The following is a 14459-nucleotide window of genomic DNA, read 5'->3' on the forward strand; positions in this document are numbered from 1 at the left end:
CACATGATTACCCTATTCTTCTCCCATTCTCACTCTCCATTCTCTTATTTTCTCAATTTATAATTCATCTATCTATCTATCCATCTATCTATCCATCCATCTATATATCTGCCCATCTTTCTCTCATTTCTTTTTTTTTTCCCTCATTTCCCTTCTCCCATTCCCTCTCATTCTCATATGACAGTATCTATGAATTAAATGTTAATCATGATAGGCAAGGCAGAAATGAAGTGGGATAAATGACCTTCGAGCTATGGAGTCAGCAAGTGTTTAATTGCTTGGAAAGGACAAGAACTGTGAAAGTCATCAGAGTAATGGATAGGAACAAATATGGAGCAGCCATATTTCCAGATGACAAAATATAAGGTTATATTTTATGTCTTCACTAATACAGGGAGGCACAGTACAGGTCATATTCTATGCCAAAAGATATTGTGACTGCCAGTATGTTGTTTGAGGACACAGTGCTGAACAAATGAAAAGTTTGAAAGAAAGGAAAATTTTGCATTAACTCTGTGTTTTTGGAAATGGTAATGACATTTCAGTTATAGTGCATTTAGATAAAAACTTATTCTAGAGGTTAGTCCAACACGGACACATTGTTCATATATGCTTCTTATTTTTCCTATTTAGATGAAAACATGACAAAGTTAAACCCTGCATGGGATATCATTTTCACACCAATTACAGCAAACTGGTTAAAAACCCCCATACAACATGGATATTTGATTGTCGTACAAAGTGGTAACAAATCAAACTATTGTGTACATAATTACATTTGATCTGTATACTTCACAACTCTTGATACTGTCATCAATTCACACATTGTTAATATCACACAATGTAAACTTCATGATTACACTTCACCTCTTTGCTATTTCCTCTGTCTCATTTTATACTGAGTATACAGAGCATTGAGAATTTAGGGTTTCTGGGATGAACACTGAACTAGGGCTTTCAAAAGCTCAGTCGGTAGAGCACCGGGCTGGCAATCCGGAGGTCTCTCGGGTTCAAATCCGGATGGAATCCCATTTTCCCTTTTATACTGCACGCAAATGTTTGGTGAATCATGACAGTAATTGGGTGGTTATGGAGGGTGCTGAAAACCCAGTTACCCTGTATGCCCTGGGCAACTAAAACTCCCTATCAGGCAAGTAAACTGAGTGGGTGATTGTCTATAAATGATTTCAGGGTCCTTGACCAATTGCCCACTCCAGCGAGTCAGAGCATTCTTTTGTAATGCCCTCCAAAATGGGTTCCATCATGTATGGAAATTGCTTAAATGTGAAACCTACCATCTTCTGCTAACCCATATAATGAGGCAAGACATAGCAATTTTGAATATTTGCTTGTATTTTTCAATTCATGTCTCATCATCAAATATTTCTAGTGATCTTCAGGTGTCTTCAAAATTAAACTACAGTATCATTCATACTGCTTAAATTGTACTTTACTACTTTGTACAATTTGATTGCACTTGTGAAACACAGCATTTTCTAAAATCAACACTTCTACCCCACAACCTTAGTGTATTTTGAAATTGTCATGAGATAAAATTTGAAAAAAAAAATTCTTTACATAATGAATATTATATTTAAATATGCTAATGCCATCATGTATTCCTTAATCTTGGGGTTGAAAACATGCCTTACATTATCAGAGAAATTTGTGGTTTGTTGTAGATCATACAATTGAATTTTCCATCATTTTTTTTTTTTTTCTCTCAGCTAGCTACCAAGATTTATGTGCGACAGTGGTATTGGACAAGATCTTCTTTGGAAGGATTATACTGTAGTTTGCTCTTTTTTTTTCAGATCACAAAGAATTCAGATATCTTAGCAGTACTCATTTTTGTCTTGTTACTTAACTGTAGTATTCCCCAAAGTAGAGTATCATGTGGCAAAAGCTATGTGAATTGAAGAGAGTGAGTCTGAGAGGGTTAAAGAAAGTGAAATACATAAGTAACCAGGCAGTCATTTTTGTATTTTACATACCGTAGCTCAATTTAGTAATGGAAAGTCTTGCAAGATACACCACTGAGAATGCATTATAACATGTACTACAAGAGTCATGTACGTAGAGGTTTGCAGTTACTTAACATTTGCTCTACACTTAAGGGATTAAAATGAAGAAGAGCTTTGAAAATGTTATCTCCAAAGAGAATATATGGTGAGCATTTTGTATATGAAAGTATAAATTAAATGCTTACTTATAAAATTTGTGTAACACATGCTAGTAAAATAAAAATATTAGTCGTATTCTTGTATTATGTACAGTGATACATTCAATGCTACTGAAGTACAAGCTGTTTTGAAATAAATTAAAAATTTACTGACTTTTGTAATATGTAGAATAAGTTAAGATTATAAGATATAAGTGAAAAAACTATTGCTCAAATATTATTCACTGACACAAGATACATATTTGATTATCACAAATTTTGAACACAAAAGTGAAATGTATTCATAATTTATTCTTGTCTACTATACCTTTACAGGATCTAAAGCATACAATAACAAATTTCAATGTGAAATTCATTTTTTTTTTACTGAAAACATGCAAATATGCAGAATGCTCTTGCTTTTCATTGACTCTACAACCATATTTTTAGATAACTTGCTGCGCTGAGTGTGTAGCTGGTATGAATATTTGAGCTACATTGTGCTAATACAAAATTTGTTACTACTTCCACTTACAACAGCATACTGAAGTTTATTATGGAGAACATTGCATGAACAAAAAAAAATTAGTGTTGATGTCTTACCAATAGCAGCAATTCTTTTTTATTTGTGCTCTCAACGTTTGTTTGGTTTTTTTTTTCTTGAAAGATAAAGTGCACATTGTACCTAATAAAAGGAAATTGTTTGTTATAGGTATGCACTACACAGATTTTAGTGCCATAGGGTTGTCCCATCATTTTGTGACTCTTGGCATATCACCTAGAAAAGTCGGAATCCTGAAAAGGAATTATAGTTGGAAGGTCCAAAGTCCCTACTCTCTGTGATCTCAATCCAAACATCATCTTCTTCAATCAAATCAAGGATTGCGAAGTTTCCCAGTCTGGAGTCAACTGTCGACATGGCTGTGACAGCAATCATGGCATTTTTCATGAGGATCGCTTTTTCCGGTCTAAAGTGATGATACCCTCCAAAAAACTGGAACGTGAAAGCATAGAGCCCAGCAGCCTTGCAGGTGAATTTGCCAGTTTCCGCACTGTAACCACCACCATTGTTGGTGATGATATCCTGGAAGACAAGAGGTGTGTTTGGATCTGGGAACCTCGTGGCGTTGATCACAGTGAAAGCGATGCGAAGCTCTTCTGCAAGTTGATGGTTGATGGGACCCTGGACACCAGGAGGTCCTCTTGGCCCACGGAGGCCCTTCATTCCAGGGTTCCCTGGGGCACCTGGAAGCCCAGGGTCCCCTTTGAGCCCTAGCAAGTCACCTTGCTCTCCCTTCATCCCCGGCGGTCCCTTTGGCCCCCGGTCACCCTTGGGCCCCTTGGAACCCCGTCGTCCCTCCAATCCCTGCCTTCCTCCATTCCCACTCTCTCCTTTGGTTCCCGGCTCCCCTTTCACTCCAGGGGGCCCCTGGATGCCGTTGTGCCCTGGTGTTCCCGGGATTCCCGGCATCCCGGGAAATCCTCCAAAGCCTCGTCCACAGTGCTGCCGGTACTGCTCTTCCTGCAGCTCCTGTTGGGTCATGCCATCAGGCTTTGTCGTTCCCTCCATCTGGGTCACCTGTGCAGGGGTGTTTGTTGTGAGCTCTTCCACCTCTGCATCATCCCCTACAACGTTGTACGCAGGTGCACCAAAGTTTGCCTCGTGTGTCAGAGGACTCTCAGTTGTCAGAGGTTGAACCTCTGAGGATGTCAGGGATGCCAGACCAAGGGTCAAGCAGATTGTCAGCAGTAATTCCATGGGCATTTTCTTGTATTGATGTCTCTGACACTCTTGTAGTTCTGAAAAGAGAAGAAATTGTTTGGGCATGAAATTCTTTTGAGGGTGCATGTGTATGGGAACCATCATTTTATTTCTTTGTTTTTGTTTCAATATTCTTGAAAAAAGGCATGGTAGATTCTTTTTCTTTTACTTCCTTTTTTTTAAAAACAATTTATGCAGTGATAGTGAATGTTATGGTTATTTGTTTTTCCTTTTTCATTATTTTTGCTGTTTTTGCCATTTCATACTTCATAAATTCAATCTTCCCAACATTATGCATTATTGTTTGTCCACATTACATGAAAAAGACACTCAAAATATATCTAAACATTTTAATCAGTTCCTCTTGACATTACCTCATTGACATGTCAGAAGCATGTCAAATATTACTCAGGATTTTAGGCTTCACTCAGAAAAGCCCCCAGAGTTCTGATGCATGAGAAGGAAAAGTGTCAAAGCCAAATGTTTTGTGATACTGTCTTCTGTTCGTTGACATCATCAAAGTTTATTTAAGAATCAGGGATCACTTAACAATGGGCTCCCTGCAGGACTTTGATATCTTCCTGTTTTTGTCACAAGAGAGACGCTCATCAGGACATTGTTTGTCATGATGGGTTCAATGCTATGCAAGAAGAGTTTCCCCATTTTAGACATGATTGAAATGTCTCATTCAATTTACTTAGAATCCCAATTGTAGCATGCAGTTGGTGCTAACATGTCCTTATTTGGTGATGGATTGTTCTCATTCCAGATCTTTCTTTTTTTTTTTCCTGTAATTTTCTTCCAGGTTTAGAGTGCAATGTTTTCCTGCTTAAAGTGAGAATAAGTGAGGATGTTTTGTCTCTTTCAGCTTCCTAGGCAACATGTGGTGATTGATGGTTCAAGAGCATATACTTTCTTACCATGTGTTCATTTGAATTTGAGTTTAATTGTTAGGAATAAGATACTACTTTGTGATTTAGAACAGGATATACCTTTAAAGGAAATGAAGCAATTGGCAAGTCAATGATACTAATGATACTTATAGGCTGTACATGTTTGAGTAAGATTTTATGAGGTATGGTAGAGATGGGATACAGTTATCAAACTAGAGTGGGAGTACAGGTGCATGCAAAGACAAGGTGCTTTGATGTTTGTTGCCCCCCCCCCCCCATCCCCCCATCCCCCCCCCCCCACCAAAAAAAAAAAAAAAAAAAAAAAATCTGCCTGAAATTAGTGACTGGTGAATGTTTTTGGAAGACAGAAAATGAAGGTAGCCAAAGAAGTAAATTGATGAATTAAATTAATAGCTATTGATAATCAAGCATTAATGGAACAGTTGCATGACTCAATGATTTACTTTGAAAGAAGGAAGAGGAAATGCAACAAATTGATGTACAGCTTTAGAAAATCACGTAAATGGCAAGATTGTCACCGCTGTTAGATCATCAGCAAACCATCTGATATGTTTCATTTGTAATTACGTCTTGGTCATGTGACAGTGGATAGTTTTGACATTGCCAACCAGCCCATCCCATACTGTACATCTTATCGTTGACAAATGGGCTAGCTATTCGACAAGAATGACACAATTTTGCCTTTTGTTTTTCCCATGAGCACAGTGGATAGAAAGTTGCGTGAATGCCAGATAACAGGGCAAATACATATTAGGATCCCTTCTGCCAAAAGTATAAAATTTAGGTTGATTGACGTAGAGAAAAAGGGAAATGCACATCTATTGGTTGTATCCTCATCTTGTAACTTCATCCGTGCAAGATTTTTTTTCCCTTCTCTTATTAGGGTAGTAGCATTCCCCTATAAAGTGAAGAACGTAATATCCTCATTGAAGGATTGTTCTGTAAAAGGCCAAGGATCCAGCGGTTTTTTGGAGTATTTTTCCAAGAAAGATATAGCGAGAGAGATGATTGCTTGTTGACAGGTGTCATTTCCTCATCAGTTTGTACTGTGGTCAATAGAGGTTATATCAATATTGTCCCCTGTATTACTTTGCAAAGTGTACTTCCTTGTCTGGGCAACTACACTTCAAGGTATAATTTACCATTTGCAGATGAAATAAAAACCCAGCATAAGTGCTTCAAAATAGGTCTAAAATGTGAGTTAGGGAGAAAAACAACAAATGTAGAAATTTGAATTAGTATAATCAATACTAAGTATTGTTAGATATACAAAATGTGAACAATACTTAAATGTTTCTAGGATAAACTGTCTTACAGTTATGGTTTATGGAGAAAAATAGTGATATCTCCCTATATTTTAGGTTTTATGGCAAAATTCTTCAATGGCAGGATGTTTTGTGACACAACTGACCTACCATATATGCATCACATGTGATATCTTGAACATTTTTTAAAATCACTGCTCCCAGTGGTAAACGGGACCTTTAAAGTCTTCATAAATCAATGGGAAAAAATGATGTATACCCAATAGATACTTCATGCTATATATTACCTGGCATACTTATTTTGTACAATATTGAGATTCACGCTGATGCAAATTAGCAAGATAGGAATCTCTGGATTTGCATTCTGATCTGAACCCCAAGATTTTTACATGTGTGGACATACGACTGTAAATATCCCACTGAATAGCGCGATCAGCATTGCGATCTATATCCCAAGATATATCGCAGTTATTTCAGAGTTGTTGGAATGATTTGAGAAATTTTGTGATAATTTGCACCGCAGCGAGTGTGTGCATGCCGGAGCCAAAAAATCACAAGATTTTTTTATAACGTCATTCAAAACATGCATTATTGAACAGCACATGTCACAGAATGGCAAGGGTCACTATTTTGGTAGATTTCGGGAATGTGCTGTTTAGTCGACAAATTTTCGCAATCAGCAATTAACAGGATATTTCTGTCCCTCTAAACAGGCAAAAAAAAATCTCGGTATTTCTATCACAATTTTAATCCTGCTATTGTGTCTGTGTGAAGTGACTGATAATGCAGTCAACTGATATTTATGAAATTAAAAGTAAGCCATAATAGAGCTTCTTGTAACACAGATGCAATATATCCATGCTATATACTCTGCTACTTTGAAAGAGATGATACTCATTTGCTTCCTCATTCTGCCCATGTTGTTCCCGATCGCGAGTTTAGATGTACTCTCGAACTTGGTTTACAAATTACAATGCACAATATATGTAGCATGTACAGTACCTTGCATTTATACTGAGCACTAAATCTCAGACATAAGAGATTAGAACTCATATTGATGATGAAGAAGCATAGTAACATTGTTGTACACATATTCATCCAACACATTTGTTTGTTTGTTTGTTTGTTTTTTGTTCCATTTGGCAATTCATAAGAGCTGGGACATATCGCATTGCTTTTCTCTTATAGATCAATACTCTCTATTCAACTTCATGTACATTCACAAACATTATCATCCTTTCATATTATATTCATTTTTTTTTCTTAATTTGCTTTTACAGAGTTTCATGTCTCGTTATATTTTAATGTTTTGCGGCTTTAAAGTTTTCAATGTATCCATGGCAACAGTGAAACATGTGACAAAGAGATGGGAAATCTTATTAGCTCAGACTTGAGGGGGTGTCTATTTTTCTTCCCAAATATCATAGAGCGTGGGAAACGGTATCTATACACGCCATCTTAGCTGATGACTGCCCAATTTGGAACGAAGTGTGCTGACTTGCACTCATTCATGCCACTGGGATTTATCATTATTATCACTATGTTTTTTATCTAAATAATCAAGCGCATTTTGGCTGTGTTGTCGTCCTGGGTGCCAAGAAGGACGTCTGATCATTGCACAGACAGTGGTGATGTTATGCATGACGTCAATAGCACAAAATGTGCATCCATGGATGACTTTATGAGTTTTGTCTTGCAAAAATTTTAAATTTGATTAACACTGTACTGTTTACCATTGGGAGCAGTGATATCAAAAAATGTTCAAGATATCACATTTGATGCATAAAATGTACATCAGTTGTATCACAAAACATCCTACCATGTACAAAGTTTGCAATAAAGTGTATAACGTAAGGAGATATCACTGTTTTTCTCAATAAACCATAACTGTAGATGGTTTAGTCTCTGAGACACATTTTTATTGTAACTATTGTTCACATTATGTATATTTAACAATATTTATAAGATTGATTATACTGATTCAAATCTGTACATCAGTTGTTTCTAAGGATCAGTAACTCACATTTTAGAACTATTTTGAAGCACTAAAGCTGGGTTTTTGTTTCATGGTATGCAAATGGTAAATTATGCCTTTAATGACATCATAGTCTAAGAAAAGATAATATTTGTACCTAGTCTCTTTCCTGACAAGTGTAATTACTAATATACATGCTGTACAGATATATGGACGAAACTGTCATTATTTTGTCACATCATTGACACTCCAAGTATTTTGTTCTTCTACATCTAATTTCTCGATGCAATTTGACAAAGTATAGTTTTGCTGTATTTTATATGCAGAAACTCATGCAATCAAATATCTAATGATATAGTATATCCAGGAATTAAACTCCTGTGAATTGTTCAGCAGTGATGTGGTTATTAGTTATGTGGTGCTGAAATTGCAATCACAAATTTTCATCTCATAATACTTTGTAATGATTGACTATTAAACTGAGGGTATTCAAGTGAATTGTTAGTTTCTGGATAGCTTTATTTGTTTTCCCCACAGTTCATTGGGAGCTTGCGACACAGTTTCTGTAAAACTGTTCAATCAAAAGGAATCAACATTGCACGGTGCGATGAAAATAGATATTGACTTTCAAAAGTCAATTCCTGCGAATCCGTTGCTTGTCATTCTTTCATCATCAGACACTGCTAATCACAGGTGTTCAGGTGAGCCAGCGCGAATATGAATGACATCCATGGATTACTCCAAGGATTGGACTCGTAGGCAGGTGATACTCCGTGGGGAGGGGGGCCGTCTTGCTCCCTCGCCCACAAGGTCATCCTGCTTTACAGTGTACATGTACTTTCCGTTAAGACACAAGGACCAATTTGCAGGGTTTTCATGCTTTGAGAGTTCAAATATGAACATGTCATCCTAATTGAGTTATTTGTCTGAATTCTGAATTAGAATTATGTCTCCCCTATTTAAAAACATTTAAAAACGTGTCATGGAAATAACACTATGCAAGTTGTTTTTTGTCCAATTCAATTTCTGCTGGAGAAATGACTCCTGGCTCTCACTACCTGATATTGAAATGAAATATTAATTTTAGACTTTTAGCACCCATTCTTCCTTAACTTTGAATGTCAATAGGAATATAAGAACATGTCAGATGAACAATTCACCAAGAAGATGATACTGCATGACTGTGACTATAAATGGAAACTTACCATGTATAACTGTCATGTTTATCATGTGGGCTATATTGTCGTCAACCCTTAATGTGTCTGATTTTATCCTGGACTCCGCCCATCTCATAGTGTATTGTCATCATCAGTGGGCGTATTGTCCCTGACGAGGGATCCGGAGGCTGGCATTGACAACAATCGACGCCCGTGATGTCAAACTGTGTCTGCCACCTGTAACCGAGAGACGCCTCTTGTCTTTCTCCGGTCCAGTCTGGTGGTATGCAGACCATGTCTGCTGGAGCTGCCACTTCTCAAGACTTGCAGCAACCATTAAAGGGGCGGTGTGGGTTTGGTTTTACCATCAAGTATGAAACCATGTACTTAGACCAGCATGCCTAGCTCTATTCATATAGCTGTGATAGTAGCAAATTGTGAGGGCATGACATCATCAACTCACTCATTTTGAATATTCATAAGGACTGGTCAAGAAATGTTTTCCCCCAAAAAATGTGAAATTTCTAAATGTCATATCATCCTTATTTCCTGTCCAATTTTTTTTTTTTTTTTTGGATTTTGGACTGTTCTGCAGGGATTTTTTTCTCATTTATTTCGAGTTTATTTATTTTTTGGATGGATTTCCTCTTAAGAATCAATTACAAATGATCACTATGATATAACAGCAACAGACTGTTGGAAGAAATACTGTACGAGCTGAAATTTTCGCGTACAGATATTTTCGCGAATTGCTACTAGGAGAACATTTTCACGTGTTGTTAATTTCGCGGTTGCGAGGTCTGACTGTGCTTATCTGTTCACACGTTGTTATTTTCGCGTGTTGTTATTTTCGCGGTTCAAAGGTGATTCGCGAAATTCGCGAAAATAAAACCACCGCGAAAATTTCAGCTCGTACAGTAATAGAAATACTTTTCCACACGACTTGACATAAAGTGCAGCATTGGCATGTTCTTTCATGAGTCTTCTAGTCAAGTCCATATTGTGATCATAAGAGCACAAAATGCTTATCTTTTCGTAACACTGTTTGTGATTTTGTCAGTACATGGAATGTCAAGCAAGGGACAAATATAGTTAACCTTGCCTAAGTCGAATCTATTTGGACTGAAAAAAATAGCTTTGATTAAGAGAAAATTCAACTAATGAGGGATTAAAGTCAATAGAATATGAAGAGAAGAGGACTTGAAAAGACCTTCGATTTTAGGGGATTATTTGCAAGTTTGACTGTAAAGACGGAGAAACCGTATTAAAGTGAGTTTGTCTTGGCCTAACACTTAAGTGCGGTTAAATGCCATCATTAGCTCTGTGATTTTTGGAGCATTTTTTGTATGTGTGTGGTAACCTATTTTTGAGGAGCTCAAAAGTGCTGGATATATGAAGATATCTCGCTCAAGTGCCTGCAGTCGTGGTGCAGGGGTTATTTCTGTTCAGAAATAGAGCTTCCCGTAATTAAAGATTTCATAACCCAGACAGGCATTAATTCATGCAAGGATCTGGCTTCTTCGCCTTCATAAGGCTTGCTGGCATGAAACAGGTGGTGGTCTCGTTAAATGCATGGCAGATAACATGAGAAGGATGCCTCGATGATAGCCGGCCCGTGATGAGGATACGCTAATCAGGGGGCAATAGACGTGTCAAGCACAAAGTGATAACTTTGACGTGGCGTAACTGGTCGTGAACATTCCAGAACTTGAGCAAACTTGAGGTGTGTGTTATTAAAATGTCAGGAGGAATTTCTCTCCAGATTGAGTGAATGGTGCTTGAAAGAGACCTGAATTTTTCACCTTTCTTTTTTTTCTTCTTTTTTTTGACTTGCCAGTTGACAGAAATTTGGCTCTAGAGGTCCAGAGTGATATGAGATAGACAGATAGGGTCTTTAAAGTTGCTTCATAGTGGATAATTTAGCATAATAGACCATTTTCATAGTGCGTACAAATTGCATGCATATATCCTTAACCAAGGTATTGCATGACAACTTCGAAGCTTATTGTAGGCTTGCCTTACCTAGTGATGACTACTGTAAAACACGATATATTCGCGGCATGAAAATTTCGCGAATTGGAGCCAACGAGCTTTCTCGCAGCATGAAAATTTTGCGACTTGCCACTGGCATCCAATGCATATTGTATAGGTAAGAACTTTCGCGTGCATTTTAATTTCGCGACAGTTGCTGCTCGCGAAATTCACGAAAATAAAATGCATGCGAACATTCCTCATTTTACAGTAATGTACACAATATGCATTATTAGTGCATGGGTTTTTGCAAGAGGTATTCAGTTGCAATTAGCAGGTGAGAAAATATGTGTTAACCAGGTTGTATCTATCTATCTATTGCTATCTATCTATCTACCTCTATCTATCTCTATCTATCTATCTATCTATCTATCTATCTATCTATCTATCTATCTCTATTTATCTCTATCTATCTATATGTCTACCTATCACTATCTATCTGTCTGTCTATCTATCTATCTATCTATATGTCTGTCTATGTCTAGCACTCTCTATCTTGTACTTATTTACTCTATTTATCTTTCTCTATCCATCTATCTATTGATCCAGCTATGTATCTAACTATCCATCTATATATGAATATGTATATGTATATCTATATCTATATATATATATATATATATATATATACACACACACATATGGTCATTTTCAAACGTGAGTGACACGACAATCTGAGAGTTAGAAGGGCACATATCTTCCCACCTGGAGGTTATGAATGGATCATGACTACCATTTTAGGTTCAGTGTAGGACTGGCATGTACCATTACCAGTTGGATTTGAATTCTCCAATTAACAAGTAAATTATGATTAAAAAACGATGCGTGAGTGACACGACAAATTTCGGACATAGGTTTCTGACCATTAACGGTTACAGCTGGATTCGTGCCAAAGTAGTACTCCAAGAGAACCATGAGTACTAGTGCATGTACATCAATAGTGTACCTATCTAACATATATAGTCACAAGCAATCCCTCCATCTCTGTTGTAAATGGTTCACCCTTACGTGCCGTGAGTGACACGACATCCAAAACGTGAGTGACACGACAAGTGCAAAAATTCCACAATTATCTCAACAATGTAACTTTTTTGCATTATGTTCATGGTAACTCTGCACTAATAAACAATTTCTATTCTAATGAAAACTAATGCACACATTGTAAGACTTAAACAAATGTTCAGTATGTAATTTTGCACTATGAAGGATTTATTTTACTTTATTTCTTCTACACAATCCTTTCTAGGATGAGAAAAGTCTGTTTAGAAAAAATGGTTTGTTTGCTTCCACATTGGCTTGAAGCTACTAAAAGTGTTTAATGTTTTTTCTTGTTGTTGGTTCATTGTGGGAGAAGGACTACTGCTGTGACTTCATTCTGTTCTAAAAATGGCTTTCCTTTGCTGCACTCAAAGCAATTTTGATGGATTCTTGTCTTTTCAGAAATTTCATACTCCTAGCACTAGCCTCTTAACAGATCACTTAGTAAAGTCTGACCACAGTAATTACTTTTCTGGATTGCTAAAAAAATCAAGACAATAGACTGCATGGCACATGAATGTCTTTGCTTGTTCAGTACAAAATGATTTCTAAAAGTACAAAACACTTTATTCTTTTGCAAAGTAATAGTAATTCAGGACGTAAATGTTGCTATGATACAACATTATATTTCTACAAACCAAGACACAGTTGCTAGAAGGAACAAACTGTAGATTCTGAGGAAGGGGTATTTCCAGTCACATTCCTTTTCAATCCACATTATTTGAATGATGAAACATAAAATTATCATGTAAATAACTGGATTGAATAGTAAATTGATAATGTCTTTTGTATGCCCCAAACACATCTTGCATAGAGTGTCATGTTTGAGCATATCTCTCGTATCTGACAAAATGTGTCGAGATGGCTACCAATAATGACATGGTCAGATATTCACAATCTGAGTTGGAATGTGTTTCACAGACAAGTCAGACAGCAACTGACCATAACAGGGATGTTTCTGTTTCTCTTCTCAAACAATGTTTCAACTCACAATCTTGCCAACACAGTGTAATCGCTCAGCATGATATGCTGTTGCTGTTACATACAGAGTTGTAGGTTACAGCAATTGCCTGAGAGTTTCATGGTAAATATATGTAGATCTACAAGCTTGTATAGAAGATCGTAATGGATGCAGAAGATTGGTCAAAACCTTGTTGAACGGTGCACTTATTGCTGAAGAAAATTTAGTCCCACATCAATGTTTAATAAATTATGCAAGGGCTCGGGCATTCATTATGACAGATATCAATATTGCAGTGTAGAATCCAAACTATTACTCTCAATCATAACTTTACCTTTAAATACTTTTTCTACGAATGTGTAATGTCTGCAGCATGGCGATGTAATGTCCATAGCACTTTTTTAAATTGAATTATGCAGGTTTTTAACGAACTGTGTGGATGTGTTGTGTGATATCACATTTTAGCTTTGCATTTGAATTTAAAACAAAATTTGACCAAAACACTGTTTTTCTACCAAAACTTGTATGTCAAAAATAGGATGGACATGGCACTTTGAAAGGGGTTGAAATTTGAATATTTATATATATATATTTATCAGATACCAAGGAGGATTATTCAGCTGAAAGTCATCTTATAGTGAAAATTTCTACTTTAGAAGATCTACCTTGTACATGCAAATTTTGCCAAATATGAATATTTTCAGCAAAGACACACTATTTCAATAGCTGAAAAATGCTGTTTTTTTTTCCCAAATTCGACCAAAAATTGTTATATCGGTTTGCTATGACCCTTCATAAATACTATCCACTGTGAAACAAAGTTGTTTCTGGATATTTGTTCATTATTATTATTTTTTTTTTTTTTGGGGGGGGGGGGGGAATGCCCACATGTAAAAGATATGGTGCCGATTTCAAACACAAACACACTGTAACATGCAGATGAACTCATCATAACCAGACTATTCCTGTTGCAATGGGCAAATTGGAAAATAAATAGGAAAAGCTACAGGAGGCCTACTCTTACCAGGGATGACATTTGATTATATTCATAGTTTCCATTTAGTATACTCAGTAATGCTTTTATGATTAGTCTCTGTCCTGATTTGTGTACAATATGATATCGTGAGTGACACGACATATCGTGAGTGACACGACATTGTGAGTGACACGACAGAACTTTGACTGTAGATTCTGG

The 14459-nt window shown here is 36.7% G+C and overlaps 2 protein-coding genes across 2 annotated transcripts in view; one reads left to right on the forward strand and one right to left on the reverse strand.

Moving 5' to 3' along the window:
* LOC140241331 (TATA box-binding protein-associated factor RNA polymerase I subunit B-like) overlaps positions 1-14459 on the forward strand; it is a 71648-nt gene that overhangs the window by 18198 nt on the left and 38991 nt on the right. The window lies entirely within an intron of this gene.
* LOC140241892 (uncharacterized) lies at positions 2940-3926 on the reverse strand. Its single transcript, XM_072321642.1, has one exon. The coding sequence runs from the start codon at positions 3924-3926 to the stop codon at positions 2940-2942; it is 987 nt and encodes a 328-aa protein (XP_072177743.1).

This window comes from Diadema setosum, chromosome 18 (genome assembly GCF_964275005.1).
Source record: "Diadema setosum chromosome 18, eeDiaSeto1, whole genome shotgun sequence".
Classification (NCBI taxonomy): domain Eukaryota; kingdom Metazoa; phylum Echinodermata; class Echinoidea; order Diadematoida; family Diadematidae; genus Diadema; species Diadema setosum.